The 23,739-nt window shown below is 42.6% G+C and overlaps 1 protein-coding gene and 1 pseudogene across 1 annotated transcript in view; both read left to right on the top strand.

Moving 5' to 3' along the window:
* Window positions 1-23,739, top strand: part of LOC126183837 (collagen alpha-1(XI) chain-like) — a 533,300-nt gene that overhangs the window by 213,422 nt on the left and 296,139 nt on the right. The window contains exon 2 of the mRNA XM_049926098.1: window positions 22,973-23,173. Within this exon, the coding sequence (XP_049782055.1) occupies window positions 22,973-23,173 (201 nt within the window). The remainder of the gene's footprint in view (window positions 1-22,972; window positions 23,174-23,739) is intronic.
* LOC126185619 (5S ribosomal RNA) lies at window positions 4,644-4,761 on the top strand (annotated as a pseudogene).

Here is a 23,739-nt window from a genome sequence, read left to right as displayed (position 1 = left end):
GTAGCAGTAGTAACCGATCTAACAACTGCGCCAGACACTTTTCATATATAGGCGTTGCCGAACGCAGCGCCGTATTCTGACTGTTTACATATCTCTGTATTTGGATACGCACGCCTATACTAGTTTCTTAGGAGCTTCAGTGTAGTTTAGCGTACGATGTAGTTATTAAATGAGTGCAGTAGCTAAAACGATTGTCCTAAAATAGGAGTGCAAAAAATGCATTACATTGTCACAGTATATTCCTACTGAGGTAAATGTCTCTCCGAGATGCCATCCGTCTAATATCATTGAACGCTAACAGGAAACTGCTTGTTGTTTCAAGACCGACATAGAAACAAATCAGTTCTATTCATATAACTCGCGAGAAATTGTGGTGTTTCGGTACCTACAGCTACTTTGTAATAACATTCTTAATCAACAGTCTCAAGATTACGATCAACTCAAGGGAATGCTCTGTAAAAAAGCTGAAAGAGATGTAGACATAAACTATTTTCCAGAAATTATGGAAAAATAATAATCTAACATTAGCTCATAAATTTATGTATGGAATTTTATGACAATAAATCAACGTGTGGCATACGTAACACGGCATAAATGACACACGAAGATACGTTTCTAAACTATGAGATTTTGTTCAGTCTTAGAACTGGTTGAAACGTTTAAAATGGATGCATGTGACAAATACCGTAAATGCATAATACGATTACCCAAAATAGCAACAGAATACTGTTTGCAATAATACTGTCTGTAGCTCCACAGTAATGGAGTGATAATTTTCTTTCAAAACTACCATCAGCTCAGAAATCATCATTCTCTCTGAAATTCTGGGTGGGAGATTGACTTGGCCACTCTAAATACAAAATTGTTTGCTTTTCACGGTTTCTCCCAAGAAACTAGTACTATTTGATGAAGAGTCGTCACGTCAAAATCTGCTGAAAGCTTTATATAAACATCAAAAATATGATTACTCTGTTGTGTGAATCTGAATTCCACCATTCGTATTTCGGAGGTTCTTCCGGTTTATTTTGTTAAAGATATTTGGTATAAGGGGCCGTGGTCTCCAATGGCTCATAACGAAGTATTCCCACGGATACCTTTGTTTCTGTGAAAATAGTTTCACGACAATGAAAATATCTGTAATATGCAAGCACCAAAACGTACAAAACAAAACGCAGAGTATTACAATAACCCTGAAACGGATGCAAATGTACTGTGACGTGGTTGCAATCGCTGCTGCAAAAGCTCAGCAAAGAGTCACTGAGCAGCTCTTCCACTGCATTCAGTGAACTCATACAGCAAGTGCCTATCGGTGAATTCGTCGTCGATAAACCTATCCACATTGCTTCTTATCACTGATGACGTAAACTGACACTGCCGGTGAAACAAATCCAGGAAAGAACCGAGTAGTACTGAATGCAAGCATGAGGGTGAAGAGTAAAGTGGCCATTGCTGTTGACAGCTGCAGGTACGGCGAGTGAATGGGACCAGCTGATTTCCAAACAAGACACACAGCGCATGTCGTCGACATTTGTAAAACTGTCCACATATTGTCAGTACAGTACAGATATAAACATACACTGATGAGCCAAAACATTATGATCACCAGCTTAAAAGTTTGTTTTTCTGTTCTTGGAACGAAATACATCACTGATTCTGCGTACCAGGGCTCCGACAGTTTGTTCGTAGGTTTCTGGAGGACGTGACATTAGATGTCTATGTACAGGTCATGTAATTCGAGTAAATAACGGGCCACTGATTTGCGTACATGGTGATGGCGCCAGATAGCGATCCAGATAGGTACCAAAGGATTTACATCAGATGGATTTGGTGGCCGAGACATCAACGTGAGCTCACTGTTAAGCTCCCCAAACCACTGTAGCACGGTTCTGTCTCAGAGACAGTATATCTAAACACTGTATTACGACTATAGACTAACATTATTCTAGGCTGATGCGTTTGCGTATACAGGAGCGGTCAGCTCCCCATACCATGGGTTTTTAGCAATCCTCAACGTTTGCGAACACAATGCACGATATTTTCATATTCTCTCGCTTGCTACGCACAAACTGTTAGACCTACGGAAAACATGAACAGAAACTTTTTGTAGGAAATTTAACGTTGTCAAATTTTGTATTGGGGTACGTAGTCGCTGAAGGCCACGGTTTTCGAGTTAATCAAGAAAAACCCGTTTGAAGGTCACTTTAGTGTTTTTCTTGAATAATTCGAAAACGTGTACCAATACAAAACTTATCTACATTAAATTTCCTACAAAAAGATACTGTTCATTTTTTCTGTAGGACTAACAGTTTGCACTTAGTGAAGGAGAGAATATGAAAATCTCGTTACTGGTATTTGAAGGCATTGCAGATTGCATAAACTCGTAGGCAGAGGTGGCTGAGTCACTGTGTATAGGAACCTTGTAATTAACGCTGATTACAATTCATTGATGAGTATTAATTAGTTGCAGCTCTGCTGAATTAAGATAATTATATGTTATTACATAGTGTCAATAAATAGTGCTCGCTCACCTGGGTGTAAAAGGAGTCTCTCAGGATATTGCAGATTATTTTTGGCCCTTTTATTTTCATAAATTTAGTGAATTTACTGTGTTTATGTTAACTATAACTAATTATGTGTGGTACGGTATTGGTAGACACCTATTTAATCTGATTCAGCTCAAATAGTTTCACATGACTCTACCATTGCGTCCACAATATTAATAATAGTTTTTAAATAAATTTCCCCGTTTTGACTGTATATTTGTATTTATTTATTTCACACAATCATAGCTTTGGCTTTATAGCTATTCTCAAGTGCAATCTGAAATGTCAAAAAATGTCCGAAGTCTCCAAATGACATATCATCGTCGAAACAATATTTATCTGGTCTTATAAACCAGATGCATTCACGTGATGAAAGCAGGTCAGAGCAGTGTATTAGCTATCTACTGTGCATTACGGATTGTTAATTTTTATTTGCGATTCACAATTTCAGTCGTATTATTGTCCCTGATATGTACGCATGTCTTTTATTACAACAGCAGGTTTATCAGCCCAGATAAATGATATTTCGGCGATGACGAATCGTTTAGGCAGGCCGGATGTTTTCTGAGATTTAAAATTGCACTTGCGAATGGCTACGAAGCAAAAATAATTATTGTGTGAAATAAATGAGTGTATGCAGCCAAGTAACCAAAATTAATTGTTGGTAAGGTGGGTGCCAGGTTGAGATTCAGTGGGAGAGTCCTTAGAAAATGCAGTCCATCAGCAAAGGAGGTGGCTTACAAAAAACTCGTTCGACCTATACTTGAGTATTGCTCATCAGTGTGGGATCCGTACCAGGTCGGGTTGCCGAAGGAGATAGAGTAGATCCAAAGAAAAGCGGCGCGTTTCGTCTCAGGGTTATTTGGTAAGCGTGATAGCGTTACGGAGATGTTTAGCAAACTCAAGTGGCAGACTCTGCAAGAGAGGCGCTCTGCATCGCGGTGTAGCTTGCTGTCCAGGTTTCGAGAGGGTGCTTTTCTGGATGAGGTATCGAATATATTGCTTCCCCCTACTTATACCTCCCGAGGAGATCACGAATGTAAAATTAGAGAGATTCGAGCGCGCACAGAGGCTTTCCGGCAGTCGTTCTTCCCGCGAACCATACGCGACTGGAACAGGAAAGGGAGGTAATGACAGTGGCACGTAAAGTGCCCTCCGCCACACACCCTTGGGTGGCTTGCGGAGTATAAATGTAGATGTAGATGTAGGGGAAATTTGTTTCAAAAAGTTCTACATGACTTTGGTCCCCCGACGACGGAATAATCATTAATAACATTATTACCGAATATATGAATTTCCGCCATTTCAGCTGTTTCAACAGCGACAGCATTGATAATTTACTCCAAAATATCGATCAGGTCGTACCCACTGACCACTGCGAGTCGCGTGTGCTTCCTGTGTTAGTAGCAGGTAGCTTAGAGGGCCGCACGTGCTATGCTCTGTGGCAGAGCCTCGCTGACATCCGTCAATGTCGCACGTTTATCTCGCCTCAGCCGTCTGCCTGGCACGCCACGCCTCATTCTCTGGGCTAACTTGGCCGTCTTACGGTACTGCTTGAGCCCTCGTCACGTTACAGTCTCGATGACTTTCATCACCAGTGTTCCTTCCGCCGGTCCACTCTGTCAACTGACTTTGTAAGCACAAACGGAGGTCCTCCTCAAACATGAAGTTGCCAAATAAGTTTGATAAAAGACAGCCTGGTATACAGATGTGTGGCATTTCAAAAGTATTTATTTGCCAGAGCGTTATTTCAGCACACAGCCCATCATAAGTGGCAAGTACTGTACTCGTCTACATCAACCGACGTGTCTTGGGCCTGTAGGTAATTCGATGTTCCAACTCATCCCAAAGATGTTCCATTGGGTTCAGGTAGGGATACTGCGCGCGCCAGTCCATGTCAGAAATGTTATTGTCCACATTTCATTTCCTCATAGATGCTGTGTTATCATACCTTAGCTCTGCTCGCCCGCTGTACCCCATTCATTTTGAGTGCCTTTGCGAAGTCCTTGTACTAGCTGGACTATTGGTAGCACTATGCAACTCACTCGTGATTCCTTTCGCTGATTTCATGCTATTTTATATAATGAAGCTTCGAAATGTGGCAACGGCCTTGCCGCAGTGGATACACCAGTTCCCATCAGATCACCGAAGTTAAGCGCTGTCGGGCGTGGCCGGAACTCGGATGGGTGACCATCCGGGCCGCCATGCACTGTTGCCATTTTTCGGGGTGCACTCAACCTCGCGATGCCAATTGAGGATCTACTCGACCGAATAGTAGCGGCTCCGGTCCAAGAAAACCATCATCACGACCGGGAGAGCGGTGTGCTGACTACACGGCCCCTCCTATCTGCATCCTCAGCTGAGGATGACACGGCGGTCGGATGGTCCCGATGGGCCATTTGTGGCCTGAAGAGGAGTTCTTGCTTAAGCTTCGCAATGCTCGACGGTAGCTGTCCGTCTGTACATGAGTTCTGCGTGGTCTTAGTTTCTCTGTGGTTGTTCCTTCTCGTTTTCACTTCACAATCACATCACCAAGAGTCGACCTGGGCACCTTTAGGAGGGTTGCAATATTCCTGATGAATTTATTAACATGGTGACATCCAGTAACCAGTCTACGTTCGAATTCACTGAGTTCTCCTGAGCGGTCCATTCTGCTGTTACTGTTTCTCTACTAATAATACAATGCTCCACTGCTTCTATTGTGCTGGTGGGTCCGCTTCTCGTGATATCTAGTGGTAATTTCTGCATTACGTAGGGGTGTCTTGATACTTTTGACCAGCTAGCGTATAGGTCAGAAACACTGTCTGCTCGGTACCCACAGGGTAACAACTTCGCAAGTACAAATTCAACTAGTTCATGCTGAACTGCTCGGTGAGATAATACGAGGGCGTGCTGAAAAGTAATGTCTCCGAATTAGTTCTGTAAAAACTCTTAAAGCTCTTTAAATAAAACAAACTTTATTAACAATCTACATCTTTATTTTTCAAGTCTACATATTTGCAGCCCTTTATCATTAGAGGGCTCCGAACTGTAGCTTATAACATGATGGTGTGTAACGTAACTGCGTCGGTGCGTGAGGAACAGGGTGCAACAATAGAGTTTCGAATTCGAAGAGTTCGTCCACGCACGGAGCACCACCTCCTTCAGCATGACTATGACAGACCACACACGAGCGTTGCGACATTTGCAACACTCTCCCCCCCCCCTCTCACCCCGCCCCTTTGTTCACAGTCACCGATCATCCATACAGGTTCGACTTCGACCCGTCCGATTTCATCTGTTTACAGAACCTAAAGAACACCTTCCTCCTTGGTCTTCACTTTGTGATGCAGCGGTGCAACCACAGCTGAGGCTGTGGTTCTGTCAACGAAGTCAAACATTCTACACTGATAGTATGAACAAACTGTTCTCACGTTGGGAGAAATGGTTCGTCACCAGGATGACAATGTTAAGAAATAAATGTGTGTAGACATGAAGAATAAAAATGTAGAACGTTCATAACGTTTGCTTCATTTAAAAATCTTTCTGATTTTCTACATAGAAAATTCGGAAGAATCACTTTTCAGCACTCTCTGGTGAACGTTACTGACATTGTCATTCATAATACATAGTAAGACAATGTTATGAACAATAGCAGTAACAGGCGTCTCGTAACAAGCATATTTAATTCACTTCCTGCCTAAATTATGAACCCTATAAAAATATTGCAGTGGAACGTAAAATCAGCTAACTCTAACAAAGAGAGTTTGCAAAGAGAAATATTCGTAAATCAGCCTTGTGGGAAAGGTCGCGTTACTGTATTTGTAAAAAAATTCAGTGCCGTAGAAAACATATCCATTTAACGCAAGAAACAACGAAATTTAATTAGTCGTCACGCAAATTTAATCAGCTTTTGCAGCTGTCTCATTGTGTAAAGCTCCCCATTCAAGCATCGTGGAAGGTGACTGGAGACACCTAATAAACCAGCTTCGGCCTCCCTTTATATTAGATAGAGGCCTGAATTGACATCATGGAGCATAAGAAGGAAAATTTTATCAAAGAAAAAACGTAGTGACAGTCAAGGATGGTTTTGCTGCTGTGGTATCTTCACCTTTCAGTAATTCTGCAATAAACGTAACCTTTTGCACACCCTATTTTACTGAATTTTGTAATTGGCACGTTACAGATCCAGTAAATTGCTGCACTAATGTAAACGTTGATAGTAAAAAGTTTTTATTACGCTACTAGTAAGCCAGATGGGACAAATAAAAGCAAACAGTTCGAAGGAAACTCGAAATTATGTGGAATGACCTACAGGAAAAAACGCATACCAAGCTTTAATAAACGATATGGAAGTCACAGCAGATGTCACCATTCCAAAGAAAAGAAAGAGTTTACTTTTATGAAGAAAAATCCTCCTCTTTGGTAAAACCCCGGGTGGTGTATGGAAATTGCGAAACGTGCACTCCCTTTGAAAACCTATCGCCGGAATTCTGTCTTGATTAACTTCTTGAAAGTGAAAAGTAAATGCGCCCGTTAATAAATTCCTGAGAAAAGCAAAAAAGGAAGAGTGAATTAAATTTTGTTCTTCGCTCAGTAAATCAACCAGTACGACAAGCATTTGATATAAAACAATGCTTTTAGAAACAGCCGACTGCTATTCATTCTTCGAACTACAACTGCGTGGACAGAAGAATTTATCGATACACTCGCTCCTTCCGCGGTGCCATTCCCAAATCATACAACTCCTGCTGGAGATTGCAATCATCATATCCTGCTTCGTCCATTCTCTTAACAAGAACTAAATAATTCTACTAAATCATCGAGTGATAGGTGTGCTGCTATTCACTTTTTTCATCGTTCTATGCGTGAGAAACTCCGCACGGAAGATAAAGATCTGCTTTTGTTCCTTTTTAATCAGTACTAGATGAAACTGGAACTAATGGAATCATGGAAAACGCAAGCTATAACTACAGTTTTGAAATGTGGGAAAGATCGAAATATCGCTTCTATTGACCGATCTCGTTGTCGTTTTGTGTATAAAAAACACGAATTATGGCATGAAAATAGTAATTTGATGCCTTCGACTCAATATGGACTGAGAAAAGGCAAAGGGACTATGAATATGCATTCACTTGCTATGTATACCACCTCACATCCTTTCAAACGGAAAAAAAACGTCGTCGCTGATTTATTGACGTTATGGGAGCTTATGACCACGCTCATATATCGATTCTCTTGAACAAGCTAACGGAATTCGGAATTCCTTCGAATATGATGATATGATGCATCAATACCTTGTTCACTCCAAGATCAATCTATGTTAGATACGAAGGAAATATGTTCGCACCTTTTCTCGTTTCCTAAGATTTTCCCCAGAGTGCAATTTTAAACCCCCGTTTCTATACTCTCTATACTCATGATTTAAGATCGAACAGTCATTCTTCCACAAAAATGTTACGGTATACAGACTATGTATGTGTGTATACTGACCATGCACCGAGGGATTATTCGATCTAAACTGTACTGTGGCTGCACACTGTATCACAATGCGCCTAACATTTCTCTCACTATATAAGATTCTCTTCAATAGAGAAACATTCGTGCCACGCGTTAGATGCCTACAAACACAATTTTAGTGGAGGCAGGAGAGATGCCCTGAGCATGAGACTTCGAATGGCGTCAGATAATTTATTCATTCAAGGGATGGCATCATGGATAGTACTGTCTATCAAAGCAGATGCTTCATTTACCAATTACGGACTGCCTCCAAAAGTAGAAATAAAAATTTCTGCCATTTGTACCAGTTTTGAAATTTTGACTCATAGCTTGCTTCCTGACACACCCAGCTGCCAGATTCCAGTCTATTATTTTAATATGACAAGCTCGGAGAATATAAATATAAATTGCAGATTTAATCGTCTCGTCGAAGCTTAGAGGCCCGATTATACCTCTATATACAGGCTGTTCAGAAACAGGCTGGAAAACTTGTAAGACTGTTGCAGGGAAGTTTTCCTGCAAACTAATTCTTAAGAAAAACTTCAATACGTTGCGCCGTTTTCGAGTCAATTCGCATTGAAATTAGCCAAGCAAACCGCTGCAGGCACAAATTTAAGTGGCCCGCCGTAGATGGTGTCGTAAAATGTGTCCTATTATTGGTTTCCTAAAACCGTACAAGACAGCGATACAAAAATTGGACTTGGGACGTAAGTAAGGATCGACACGATCAAACGGCCGAGCAGTCTCGTGCGCTATCATCTACGCGGTGAGAACAACTGATACGAATTGTATTTGGCTGACCACTTGAATTTGCGCGCGCAACGGCCTGACGGGCTAACTTCAGTGTTAATTAACTCGGAAATGCCGGCCGTTGTGGCCAAGCGGTTCTAGGCGCTTCAGTCTGGAAATGCGCGACCGCTACGGTCGCAGGTTCGAATCCTGCCTCGGGCGTAGATGTGTGCGATGTCCTTAGGTTAGTTAGGTTTAAGTAGTTCTACTTTCTAGGGGACTTATGACCTCAGATGTTAAGTCCCATAGTGTTTAGAGCCATTTGAACCATTTTGAACTCGGAAATGGCGCAACGTATCGGATTTTTTCTTAACAATTATTTCTCAGCACTACCTATCCTGCAACATCCTTACAAGCTTTTCATACTGTTTCTGATCATCCTGCATATAGATCGTTCCAAAATTCCTCAGGAGGAGTATGTTGGATGTTCTTTTCTATCCCCTCAGATCCAAGTCATGAAAGTCTTAAAACTACTTAAAAGCACTTGAGAGTTTACAGTGAAGACAATGGCAATTTTGGAACCACTCACGTTCGTATCTTCATATACCTTCTTAAACATATGAATTGTGTCCAGCTCCGAGTATCATTAAAAATTTTCAGCTTCGGAGATGGGACAAAACATTGGATGTGGGGCTGGAATATGTTCTCAGTAAATGGATAGTCCGTGTGCTGTGAGTGGATTCCCAAGCTGTTATCCACTATAATGAGGAAACTGATGTATTAGCGAAGCAAACTGCACCTATAGGAACAGTCCTCGTTCTGAAATTTTCATATAAAAACTACTTGCGTGAGGTCAAGAGCAAAGGAAAACATTAAAGGCAATAGATGTGGAACGTGTTCCAACAAACGAAGGATGGATATTAAGCGGCATTACAATCTTAGATTCCTGCTCGGCCATGGTTGAGGATGACACATTTGGACCAATCAACGTTTTCCACAATCATTCTACTAAGCTTTATACTCGCCCCTTCTCCTCTACATGTATACAGAAAAAAATATTTGCGGTTCTGTTGCAAGTGAGTGTGATTATGAGTTAGAAACTGATGTAAAGTATATCTTGCCCTCTTGTCCCAAATTTGACTGTGCAAGATTGCAATATCTGAAGACAGAGGTGAGTATAGAATTCTTCCTCCCTCGCTTCGCTTCTACCGCCTCTTCTCCTCCACATGCACACAGAATAAATATTTACGGTTCTTCTGCAAATGAGTGTGATTCTCAGTTAGAACCTTATGTAAACTGCGTGTTGCTTTCTTGTCCCAAATTTTACTGAGAAAGATCGCAATATTTGAAGATATTGATGAGTATAGGATACTTCCTCCCTCACTTTGCTTCTACTATTTTGTTCAAATGTTCAAATGTGTGTGAAATCTTATGGGACTTAACTGCTAAGGTCATCAGTCTCTAAGCTTACTATTTTGTTCATTAAACATATTTGCCTTAGTGATCAAACGATCCGATTACATAACCAATAGACTGCACGGTTATTCTACTCTCGTGAGTCTCATAAAGTGCTGGCCATTGTGAGAGTACCACCTTCATTGGGGTGCCACTTTGTTTCGGGAGACAGACACACGCTCGGCGTTTTCGCCTCGACAATGAGATATTTGCGAGGTGAGTGGACGCGTATTTTAAATTAGTCAATAGGAATAACAGAGTTGGAGCCGGGGATTGACTACGGAAGCGTGACGCAAATGCAGGTAGAAAGAATCTGGAGTGAAACGAGTTATATCGAATTCTGTGATTATAAAAAATGTGAGGAATGTTGAGGGAAGTTAAGAAATCGAAGTGTGATACAAGCAAATATTAACTAAAGAGTTCAGGGGAAAGTAAAGTAATGATAATTTATGAACGAAATGCGTCGAAAGTTTAATGGCCTAAGCGTAAATTAACTTTTGAGCACGCATCATATGAAATGGCACTTGCGTCAAACAGTATTTGATTTAAGATTCATTAAAATTCATGGGAAATATTCCGGAGTGAAGATAACCAGAGTGAAACTAGTGTCGTAAAGATAATGACGATTCCGAGTGCAAACTGAAGTTCAAAAATGGTTCAAATGGCTCTGAGCACTATGGGACTTAACATCTGAGGTCATCAGTCCCCTAGAACTTAGAACTACTTAAACCTAACTAACCTAAGGACAGCACACACATCCATGCCCGAGGCAGGATTCGAACCTGCGACCGTAGCGGTCGCGCGGTTCCAGACTGAAGCGCCTAGAACCGCTCGGCCACACTGGCCGGCCAAACTGAAGTATTGTTGGGTTGAAACCGGGTAGTAAACAGCGACTTCAGTTGCAAATATATATCATTAATTGTTTGCTATAACCGAGGAAATCAGATTATCTATTAAATTGGAATGCCAAAATGCATGCGATTACATCTGATGTACCAAAAATGCTATATTGCCGGCAAGTATCGCAGCAGCACAGATAATTACAGGACAGGTGAATAATTAGTAGGTCAAGTGTACTGTGAATCTAGGCTTCGGGCGCGGCTAGATAACCTAAGTGATCACAACTGTTGGCTTACGCCTCTTAAGTGCTGCAGAAATATTTAAATTCTATGAAATGGTTTTGATTAATTTCTAAAATAGCCACGAAGCTGAAGCTAAAAAATCTGTATTCACACCCGAAAGGCCTGGTTGTGGCTGACTTCAATCAATTAGCTACACTGCCATTCGTGTAACGAGAATTGTAATCATGGAAGAGGCAAAAATGAATCTTACAGACAATTTCATTCCTATCAGCAGTTTCAATCCACTTTCACACTCAGGAATAAAACAAGGTTTTAAATATAATCATTTGTGAACTATGATTGTAAATCCGAATGAATCGTTCTCTGTTCTGCAAATGATTTTAGCTGACCAATCGGATATAAGAACCACTTTGCTATTGGCCAATTCAGGGTAGCGAAATTTAAACCAAAGCAAATACGTTTAAGTAATACTGGCAAATGCATTGTCGAGACTTAGCTATTGTTTAGTCTTGCTTCTTTATATAACAATGGACTCTGTGATTGGTATTTCGAACTGGAAAATGATTTTAAAAATTTTCAGGAATAACATTTAGATACGCTTTATTTCTTTTAAACGAACTAAACTTTAATGTGGCAGATGTGATTTTACATCGCTAAGTGGAGTGGGGCTGACTGTTCGTATTTTACTATATTTACGATGCGGCAAAGGAATCCAGAACTGCCTTCAATCAAAAACATGTGCATTTCTCGTTCGTTCTCGCCAGGTCCATTGCCCTCGATTGACCGACAGATATACATAGCGACAATCACCTCCACTTGTGGATCACACCATTAATCGGATGTCTCTAGGCACGTCCACCACATCCGATCGCTGGTAAAAGACGCCTGCTACTGCCTTACGAACGACTTACTTGCACTGCTCTTTTATCACTAACAGTATTTGCGTACACATCCTGAGTATGCTTTAAGCCAGTTTTCTTTTGAATTTTTATTACTTATCATTAAGATACAGTAAATATAAATTTTCAGTTGTTGTGTGATTCTTCTATCTTAAGCGTACTATAATTGAGGATAGCGTTACACCAGACGCTTTTTGCTTTTATTGACGATGTACATCAATGGTAGTTCTATAACTAAAGCATACACAAAATGATTCTACATTTCGATTCTTATCAATTAAGAAGAGATTTCTTTTATAAATGTGATGTAGAATTTACTTACGATGTTTATAACTACTTTACAAGTACTTTTGTATTACTTTTTAAGTCATCAGGTTTTCCCCTCGTTGCTATCAGAGATTTTAATGGAAAAAAACATGGCTTTATTTTCAGTCTTGATGATTTTTTAGCCCCTGGGTAGCCGCTTTTTCTTTTGCAGCATCCGCGTTCTTTCCGCTTCACTTGATTTCATTCACGTTGTCTACACAGAAATTCTACTGTGGTGTCACCTGTTTTGCCCTCTGCTTTTGTGTGTAACGCTCTTAAACTGCAGTAAATTTAAGATAAAAACGTATGAAAGTAATAACTACTAAGGAAGGTGGCCGTCCAAGTAGAAATGTTGCTCTGCAAGGCAGAGCTGTTTACTTCACCAACTGGATCCTTCCTGCCATACAGAAACACTGAAAAATCTGGCTGCTACTACACTTATTAAGGAGGTAGTTTGTCAGGACTTTCGAAAACAAAGGAAGCTTTGTGCTTAACGTCCCGTCGACAACGAGCTCACTGAAGAAGGAGCAGAAGCTCGACTAATGGAAGGAAATCGGCCTGCCCTTTCATAGAAACTATACCAACATCTGCTTTAAGTAATTTGGAAGAAATCGCGGAAAAACGAAATCTGATTGGCTGGACGGGGATTTGGAACGTCGTCCTTCCGAATGCGAGGCCTACGAGAAGAAAGGCCGCGGAGCGTACGTCACAGCACGCCACACTGCAGGTCTTACGAATGCCGGCAGCCGTCTTTGGGAGGGAAGAGTGAGTAACTATTACAGACAAATATAATAATTCTTAGCTGCGTTTTTAAATACGTACAAGCTCTCGATAGTACACAACAAAGTTAAGATCTTTAGTGGGTACGTTTCCATTGACATAATGATTTTCCATGGGGTCTGCACCGATCGCGGTGGCGCATTGGTTAGCACACTGGACTCGCGTTCGGGAGGACGACGGTTCAAACCCGCGTCTGGCGATCCTGATTTAGGTTTTCCGTGATTTCCCTAAATCGCTCCAGGCAAATTCCGAGATAATTCCTTTGAAAGGGCACGGCTGACTTCCTTCCCCATCCTTCCCTAATCCGATGGGACCGATAACATCGCTGTTTGGTCCACTCCCTCAAATCAACCAACCACGCTCCAGAGACGATCGTTCGCGAAGTATGACGGACAAGCCGACAAATGTGACGTCACAATTTTGTTGCGGGTTGGAGGGGGGTATTTTTTATGGGCCCCTTCAGAATGAGTCCTGTGTGCTGCCCCATGCGCCACATCGCCCGGTACGACTTCAGATTAGCAGTGTGAGTAACTAACATGTGACTGGAATCAACTGGTCATCCAAACAAACATAATTTTTATTGTAAATTGCATTTGCATTTATAAACTCTCAACTCAAGAGCGTTGAGGAGCCGAGTAGTAAAGCCTTACAAAAAACTGAAAATTATCGAAAAACTGTATTTATTAATCACTACGCATTTTAATTCTGTCACTTTACAGTATGTACCTACTGCCCATAGCGCGCTTGACTGAGAGAGAATAGTTTGTATGCGATGTGTACATACTATTTTGCTGTCAGACAGTAAACGTTCAATTTCATACGAATACTTTCTGTATTCACATTTTAATGGATTTTTTCATTGGCTGGTAGCACGAGATAAGAAGACATCGCTAACTGAACGTAGAAGCTTTTAGAATCCAGTCATCTCGCATTTTCAGTCGCGAGGCGAATAGCTGCGAATAACGAGTCATCTTTTTATTTTTTCTGGGTCCTTAGTTGCTTCTATATTATTATTATGTTCTTGGAGACGTGGTTGCGCTATGCAACTAAATAAAAGGCTTTTTATTTTATAATATTCACGGTTCGTTTATTTTTGTCTGCAACGGAATCTCAGCAGACCGTAGTTCATGTTACATGTATCCATGTAGTAAATGTGTTTTTAAATATACCTTAACATAAATGTGTTTCCAGATATTTATTAATATCACAGGACCACATCCAGGAAGACAATAATAATAAAAGGAAATAGTTTTGAGGTTTCATGACAGTTCTCGGTACACTTGCTATTTCTCCGTATTCATTACATGTCTGGGCGTTCTTCAAACCGATGCTGAATACATACATCCATCAGTGTGGTGGGTTGGGATGAGAATCAGTTTGCAAATATCAGATTTTTAATATTTTCTTTACCAGGAGGGGTGGGGGGGTGGGGGGGAAGCTCCACTCCCCTGCCCCTAAATGGGTACGCCTTCTATTCACTTGGCCAATGAATAGAAAATTAAAGGAGTTAATTACATAAACCGAAATGTTTTAAGTATTTGACACCGTTACTTAGCTTCAGAGTAGGTGGCAGGTACTTCTACTACCACAACAGCTAACTGGCCAAACATGAGGATTATATCCCTATAATATCCTTCACAGCTACACAATCTTGTCCCGATCTATCCTCTCCTATGCTAATACTGCATCTCTATCTGCCCCACCGAAGTTCTGTCACTCCCTCCAAATCCTTGTACCTAAAACACTCCTCATTTTCTGCATCCGCTTACCTCCCCACCATATGGATTTTTCCCCATCTCGTTAAATACCCAGCTCTCCTCATTCACTTTTAACACCTGTCAACACGTACACTATCCGCAAACTCGACTCCAGCAACCATTTTACCTCCGCCCTAATTTCACCTCGTGTTACGCTGCGGCACCTATACCTACACATTCCATCAAACCTACACACGCTCCATAACGACTCCCAACGAAACGCCAACGGACTCCCTCTCCCAGTTATGAAATTTGCCCCGATATTTATCCGTCCTATCAAATATAGATTTTTCCCACCTATCTCACCCCACATCAGGGCTCCTCTTTCCTTTTCCATCTTCCTCTATCTTTTTCCGCTCCATACCACATCCCTGCCTACACCTCAATCCCCTGCTCTCTTTCTGTCTTCCGACCATCCACCCCATCCTCATCTCCATAGATACAACCCAACATATTCCTATGCTTATACCCACATCCCACACCCTGCAACCCACAACACCTAACGTTTCCTCCAGGGCCTTGATAACCTTGCCTTTGAAAGCCCATAACAAACACACACACACACACACACACACACACACACACACACACACATACAAGCACCATTTCCCTCCGCTATATATTTTCTCTAGTGCAAGTCCACCAATTTTTAATGAAACTGTAGTGCTTCTTTTTATTATTTATTATTATTATTCACATTTGGAAACTACTGGACCACGCGATGTACAACAACGGGTATTTAAAGGGTTTTGTTTTGGCTTTTCTTGGTGCTCATATTAGTTCCTTTGTCCTATAACGGGCTTGTCTCCTTCTGTCTAAAGCTTTTTATGTCTTCTAGATCAAGCTGTGTTGTTCCTGCTTCCTTCAGGTCTTCTTTTACTGCTCCAATCCATTTTATTGTGTCAAGTTTATCTTTACGCCGAGTTCGTAGATTTCCACAACTTGCCTAGCTAATCTTATCGGTTCCATTTTTTCAACATGCTCATAGAATTTTAACGTACTTTTTTTATATCTGAGTACGTGATGGTACTAGAGGTCGGTCGTTTGAGACATCACTAAACTTCCTTATGCTCATATGCATTAGTTGAATTGAGTGCAAAGGATAAATTTATTTCATAAAAATGGCCCTCTACGCTAAAAGTGTTCATACTACCTGTTTGGGAAATAGTTACCATCATATCACCTTTCCTCGCCTTCCTGTTAATATTTCAATATTTTCTCTTCCTCGTACATCGTTTCACAAAAACTCCTTGTAATAACTCATTTCAGATAAGGTACAGAATAATTTACCCTTGATTTACCTTAGTGTGTTTCTCCTTACTTAATATTTTTCATTCCTGCAGTATATCTTTGATCATTTGTCGGTTCATCAATATTGCACTGCTTCATTAACAGACCTCCGTTTGTCGTGCGTAATACTATGTATCCAAAACTTGTCTTTTTCTTATGGCCGGCCGCGATGGTCTAGCGGTTCTAGGCGCTCAGTCCGGAGCCGCGCGACTGCTACGGTTGCAGGTTCGAATCCTGCCTCGGGCATAGATGTTTGTGATGTCCTTAGGTTAGTTAGGTTTAAGTAGTTCTAAGTTCTAGTGGACTGATGACCACAGATGTTAAGTCCCGTAGTGCTCAGAGCCATTTTTTTCTTATGTATTGTTCACTTGGAATCCTTCATCTCGCAGATACTTTTCCTGCCAACAGACATGGTTAGATACAAATCCACACGATATTAATTTGCCGTTGGGATCATTTAGCTTCAGTTTCGATTCATCATATAATTTTCATAGCTCGCTTCATCATATAAGATCCCTAAATCGCTTCATTATCGCCATAGTCTCAGTGCTCCTTCGGTATTGGCAGCCACTAATTCTCTCTTCTTCATCACGCATATCACGTGACACAAAATAAATGCAACAATTTACATCAACAAAGAATCATCAATATACCTACGCTTCACGTTGACTTTAGGTACTCGCCACAAGTGGTTTACTTAACTATTCTACTTCATATGTCGTCCACACTGTCTCCACGAATTAAACCTACATTACCGGAGTTCTCCCCAGACAAAAACCACTAACATGTAACCCCGAGTAAAATTAACACGGGTACACTATTCTGTACCATTAATATAGAGCTTAAACGTATATGATAACGGATCACGAGGCAATTTGGTACGTCTCTGGACATTTTACTACTCTGGTTTCTCCTTGAATACAGAAGTACTTTCTCTTCGACTGCAAACATTATTTTTTTTAATTGCCTTACACGCAACTTTGAATTTGTCTGAATCTCTCATCGTTTTTACCTCTTCTCTCTTCAAATTTTACATTGTGGTGCCCACACTAGTCTTCTGTTCATGTTATTACCTACACTGCACTCTTTTTTACTTTGTTATACATTCTAATTTAAATAGCTTCACCATCTACAAAACTGAAAAATACTGCGCTTATGCAACAATTCAAATAGATTACCCCATGGGTCATCTTGATCACCATTGTCTCTTTCTTCATGGCGAAGGCCTCTCCTCTTCTTCATAGTTATAAACAGTGGTGCCGGATTACCTCTTCCTGTTCTTACGGTTGTGTCGCCACTTTCCGCCAGATTCACTATCCTAGTCCTTTTCTGGGTGTGCCAGCAACGCATCCATAAATCTGACATCCGCTCGAGAGCGCAATGCACCCCACATATATCGTCTCTTTACTGTCAGAATTACGTGTGGATATTCCTTTCCAATCTTCTTTATTACTTTCTCTACGCTTTTGCGGGATTACTCCCCCATTCTCTGACCGTAACCGCGGCTCTAGGGTGCCTTGCCACGGTTCGCGCGGCTACCCCCGTCGGATGTTCGAGTCCTCCCTTGGGCATGGGTGTGTGTGTTGTCCTTAGCGTAAGTTAATTTAAGTTAGATTAAGTAGTTTCTAAGCCTAGGGACCGATGACCTCAGCAGTTTGGTCTCACAGCACTTACCACAAATTTCCATTTGGTAACCGCAACGCGCGGCTAAAAATCCACTGAAATCAAATATATGAGAGACTGGACCAAATTCATATCCATATTATAGCTCGCGTACTCCATTTCCTCGGTGTCCGATTCGCCCGAGTGACATCTTCCCACTCTTCACAGTCGTCTTCATATTCGCTTTTGTCCTTTTTCCTTTTTCTCACTATCACCCTCACAATTTTCTGTGGCCGCTACATTCTTTTCCGCAGTGTGCAACAGATCGTGGAGTACACTTGCTATTGCCTTTGCCTTTTTCGCCCATCATCATAACTCACATAATCCATGATTGGACCTTTCTCTGCTTTTGTCTCTTCATTGACTGTTCGCGGCTCCTCTTCGTGACCAAACACGCCTGTCTCGGTCTCTATGGCAATCGTAAAACCTAGCGATTCAAATTCCCTCTTTCTCGCTCTCTTCGAATCTTCTTTGAACTTCGACCGGATGTCTTGACCTTCAAATTTCACTGACGAGAACCTTTCACAAAAACGCCACACCACACGAAATCCGTTCCCAAGATAGCGTCTACACGAATTCGACCTAAACTCTTTCCGTTACGATTGCTCCTTTAAAAATATAATGGCTCCGTGCACCTTCATTATCTGCATGCTGAAAATAGGCCATACTTGTCTCCTACACATTTTATCCCGCACGGATACCTGACTCACTGAGTCTAAAATACACGCTATCACATTTCCATTCATCTCTATATCAGTTATCGGATAGGAAGTGTTCACTTCATTATCAATTATGGTATCGGACATACTTCCTTCATTATCCTCTTCCCCTGACTGCGTCCTTCACAGCTTGTCAAAATCAATGAGAAATACTCATGGCAAGTCTGTGTATTCGATGGGCATGTCTGGAACGCTCACCGCTAGTGAGCTTCACATGGTGTCATTTTGGTTGTTATTTATCTGTGAATTTGGGTTGTGGATCTCCACAGTTCCCACACGATAGGAATGACCTCCATCATTTCTCCTACTGTCGTGCCGACGCTCGTCTCGCCTGTTGCGTGGTAGCCAATGCTCACGTTTCGCATGGCTTTTCCATCATCCACCGTCAAGCCTTGGAGTGTGCCTGTCTCTCCAATTTTGATTGTCGAGTTCACGCCGTTCCAAGGGGGGGAGGTGGGGGGCGGACGGACCGTTCTGCACAAATCACATGGGCTCCTGCAATTCCATATCCCTATAGTATCCTAATTCCTGTAAAGCTCCCTCAAATGCTTATACTTCCTTCATATTTCTTGCTGCAACTGTGGTTCTACACTGAATTCGGCATGGCAACTTTGAGATACAAATCCGTACCAGATCCTGGTCGATCATACTGTGCGTCCGAATACTGTTTCCGACAGACCATTTCCTTAAAGTACTACACTCCTGGAAATTGAAATAAGAACACCGTGAATTCATTGTCCCAGGAAGGGGAAACTTTATTGACACATTCCTGGGGTCAGATACATCACATGATCACACTGACAGAACCACAGGCACATAGACACAGGCAACAGAGCATGCACAATATCGGCACTAGTACAGTGCATATCCACCTTTCGCAGCAATGCAGGCTGCTATTCTCCCATGGAGACGATCGTAGAGATGCTGGATGTAGTCCTGTGGAACGGCTTGCCATGCCATTTCCACCTGGCGCCTCAGTTGGACCAGCGTTCGTGCTGGACGTGCAGACCGCGTGAGACGACGCTTCATCCAGTCCCAAACATGCTCAATGGGGGACAGATCCGGAGATCTTGCTGGCCAGGGTAGTTGACTTACACCTTCTAGAGCACGTTGGGTGGCACGGGATACATGCGGACGTGCATTGTCCTGTTGGAACAGCAAGTTCCCTTGCCGGTCTAGGAATGGTAGAACGATGGGTTCGATGACGGTTTGGATGTACCGTGCACTATTCAGTGTCCCCTCGACGATCACCAGTGGTGTACGGCCAGTGTAGGAGATCGCTCCCCACACCATGATGCCGGGTGTTGGCCCTGTGTGCCTCGGTCGTATGCAGTCCTGATTGTGGCGCTCACCTGCACGGCGCCAAACACGCATACGACCATCATTGGCACCAAGGCAGAAGCGACTCTCATCGCTGAAGACGACACGTCTCCATTCGTCCCTCCATTCACGCCTGTCGCGACACCACTGGAGGCGGGCTGCACGACGTTGGGGCGTGAGCGGAAGACGGCCTAACGGTGTGCGGGACCGTAGCCCAGCTTCATGGAGACGGTTGCGAATGGTCCTCGCCGATACCCCAGGAGCAACAGTGTCCCTAATTTGCTGGGAAGTGGCGGTGCGGTCCCCTACGGCACTGCGTAGGATCCTACGGTCTTGGCGTGCATCCGTGCGTCGCTGCGGTCCGGTCCCAGGTCGACGGGCACGTGCACCTTCCGCCGACCACTGGCGACAACATCGATGTACTGTGGAGACCTCACGCCCCACGTGTTGAGCAATTCGGCGGTACGTCCACCCGGCCTCCCGCATGCCCACTATACGCCCTCGCTCAAAGTCCGTCAACTGCACATACGGTTCACGTCCACGCTGTCGCGGCATGCTACCAGTGTTACAGACTGCGATGGAGCTCCGTATGCCACGGCAAATTGGCTGACACTGACGGCGGCGGTGCACAAATGCTGCGCAGCTAGCGCCATTCGACGGCCAACACCGCGGTTCCTGGTGTGTCCGCTGTGCCGTGCGTGTGATCATTGCTTGTACAGCCCTCTCGCAGTGTCCGGAGCAAGTATGGTGGGTCTGACACACCGGTGTCAATGTCTTCTTTTTTCCATTTCCAGGAGTGTATATAGGGTTCTAGTACCTTGGAAACTCCAACAAGTGGACGAGTTACATCACCTTGTTCTGAATTCCGCATGTATTTTCTAGGCATAGTGATGTCAAAGTTTCTGAAATAATACCAAGCTGCTTGCAGCAGCCCGTTTTCAATCGGATTTTGCCTTACACCAAATAGAACGGAAAAGTTTTGAGTAATATGAATTAATTAACTCAAAATCGTCACAAAGGGGTAAAGTGACGGATGATATCTTTGTATATAAAAGGGTTAGAAATCAGTGCGATCTGTAGTACTATGTATGATAAATAGAAAGTAACTAACTTTTATTGGGGTAAAATCCATGGCCACTTTTTCCGACGAGTAGTATCGCTATTTTTACCCCATCGGGCACGTTGTCGGTATTAGCGGTTTACACATGAACCTATGAAACCGAAAGAAACAAAAAGGAATTGAATTTATAGTCCCAAGGACGCTGTTCCAAAGTATTACTCTACGTATAAGTGAAGTAACAAGAATAATATAAATCAATTGCCTTGTCTCAGACGATAAAAGATCAGAAACGTTTTTACTATAAAATGTCGGAACGAGCTGCCTCTCTAAAACTGAGTGACAGCAATAATAGTGAACACTATAACTATTCTGACCGCACAGTAACACTGATCAGAGCAAAAAAATAGGCAACGGTCGCTTTTGCTGCCGTGAGTACTTCACCCGACCTTCCCGTACTGCTGTTCGTACCGTATCTTCGTAACGAACGAAGTTGCAAGAAAGGTAATCGTGCTGGTTAATATCCTGCTGGTAGGCAAACAACATTTGTTTGATATACTGTTAGTCACGTTTTTATTACATCTTCATCTACATTTATACTTCGCAAACCACCCAACGGTGTGTGGCGGAGGACACTTTACGTGCCACTGTCATTACCTCCCTTTCCTGTTCCAGTCGCGTATGGTTCGCGGGAAGAACGACTGCCGGAAAGCCTCCATACCCGCTCGAATCTCTCTAATTTTACATTCGTGATCTCCTCTGGAGGTATAAGTAGGGAGAAGCAATATATTCGATACCTCATCCAGAAACGCACCCTCTCGAAACCAGGACAGCAAGCTACACCGCGATGCGGAGCGCCTCTCTTTCAGAGACTGCCACTTGAATTTGCTAAACATCTTCGTAACGCTATCACGCTTACCAAATAACCCTGTGACGAAACGCGCCGCTCTTCTTTGGATCTTCTCTATCCCCTCTGTCAACCCGACCTGGTACGGATCCCACACTGATGAGCAATACTCAAGTATAGGTCGAACGAGTGTTTTGTAAGCCACCTCCTTTGTTGATGGACTACATTTTCTAAGGACTCTCCCAATGAATCTCAACCTGGCACCCGCCTTAAAAATGGTTCAAATGGTTCTGAGCACTATGGGACTTAACGTCTATGGTCATCAGTCCCCTAGGACTTAGAACTACTTAAACCTAACTAACCTAAGGACACCATACACATCCATGCCCGAGACAGGATTCGAACCTGCGACCGTAGCGGTCACGCGGTTCCAGACTGTAGCGCCTAGAACCGCTCGGCCACTTCGGCCGGCATTTTACAGAAGTAACTGCTACCAGTGTTTGTTCCGCTATCATATAATCATACTACAAAGGATCCTTCTTTTTATGTATTCGCAATACATTACATTTGTCTATGTTAAGGGTCAGTTGTCACTCCCTGCACCTAGTGCCTATCCCTTGCAGATATTCCTGCATTTCGCTGCAATTTTCTAATGCTGCAACTTCTCTGTATACTACAGCATCATCCGTCGAAAAGCCGCATGGAACTTCGCTTTCATACCTTTATGTCTGTTAGGCAGAAATTATGCGATTGATTTTAAACTAAATTCTAGCGGACGGGCACGGCTGAGCAAAATGATGGAGGGAGAGAACATGTTCTCTATTGCTTGTCTAGTCCGATTTAAAAACGTGGTATATTAAAAATTTATTTTTATTTAAACAATTATTTTATTTACCTTCTGAACAAAAAGTCATTGGGAGGCAAGACAAATGGGATGCCCTGTATACTGTGAGGTACATATGCATCACACAATGTGCTTTAGTGAAATTATTGTATATAGCTATAGACGTGACGAATGTTACAGGGAAAAGCGTGCTTTGTGTTGCAGGCGATGGCGTGGTGGACGTGCTGGAGGCGGCGCTGTTGAGCGCTCTGCCGCGAGGCGTCAACCGCACGGAGGGCAGGTGTCCGGGCGCGGAAGCCTACCACATCAGCAAGCACGCGCTCAGCAGCGTCCACACCGCAGAGCTCTTCCCGGAAGGCTTCCCCAAGGACTTCTCCATCCTCATGACCACACGCCTGCAGCCCGGTGAGTCTCACTCTCCTAAATGTTCGCTATTTTTCCTAATAACACGCCTATTTGGCGCAGTGCAACGTCCGACTAAACACACGTACACACACGTCACGGTTATATGCCCCTGCGTCCACAGCGGACAACTGTTACTAATCTAGTACGACAAATGTTTCAGTTTAGGAACCCTGTGGACCGCGCGTTAAAGCCATCCCTGCACTAGGCGTATATTCCACCTTATTGCCCAGCCGTCCTCTCTGTTTCACCTGCACTGCTTAATTTGATCGTTATTCCCCATTTGTCTGATAAGAGTATCTGAAGACTGTAATGATACTTGAATTACGTAACCATTACGGCACCTCACCTGAACCTCTCGATACCAGTAATATTCTACTGTGTTTCTGTAAAGTAGTTGACATATTTCTGAGACAACATTCAGATTTGATTTCATTAATGTAGAAGTTCTTTGATTCATCGATATGTTTATATTGCAATGATATTATTCTTGTGTGTATTCTTTATTTTGTCACTATGATCTTTGAAGTACTTGTAACTTTGATTTTTGGGTGCGTAAGCGATTATTA

Source organism: Schistocerca cancellata, chromosome 4, assembly GCF_023864275.1.
Source record: "Schistocerca cancellata isolate TAMUIC-IGC-003103 chromosome 4, iqSchCanc2.1, whole genome shotgun sequence".
NCBI classification, from domain to species: Eukaryota; Metazoa; Arthropoda; class Insecta; order Orthoptera; family Acrididae; genus Schistocerca; species Schistocerca cancellata.
This window is presented reverse-complemented; position numbering and strand designations above follow the sequence as displayed.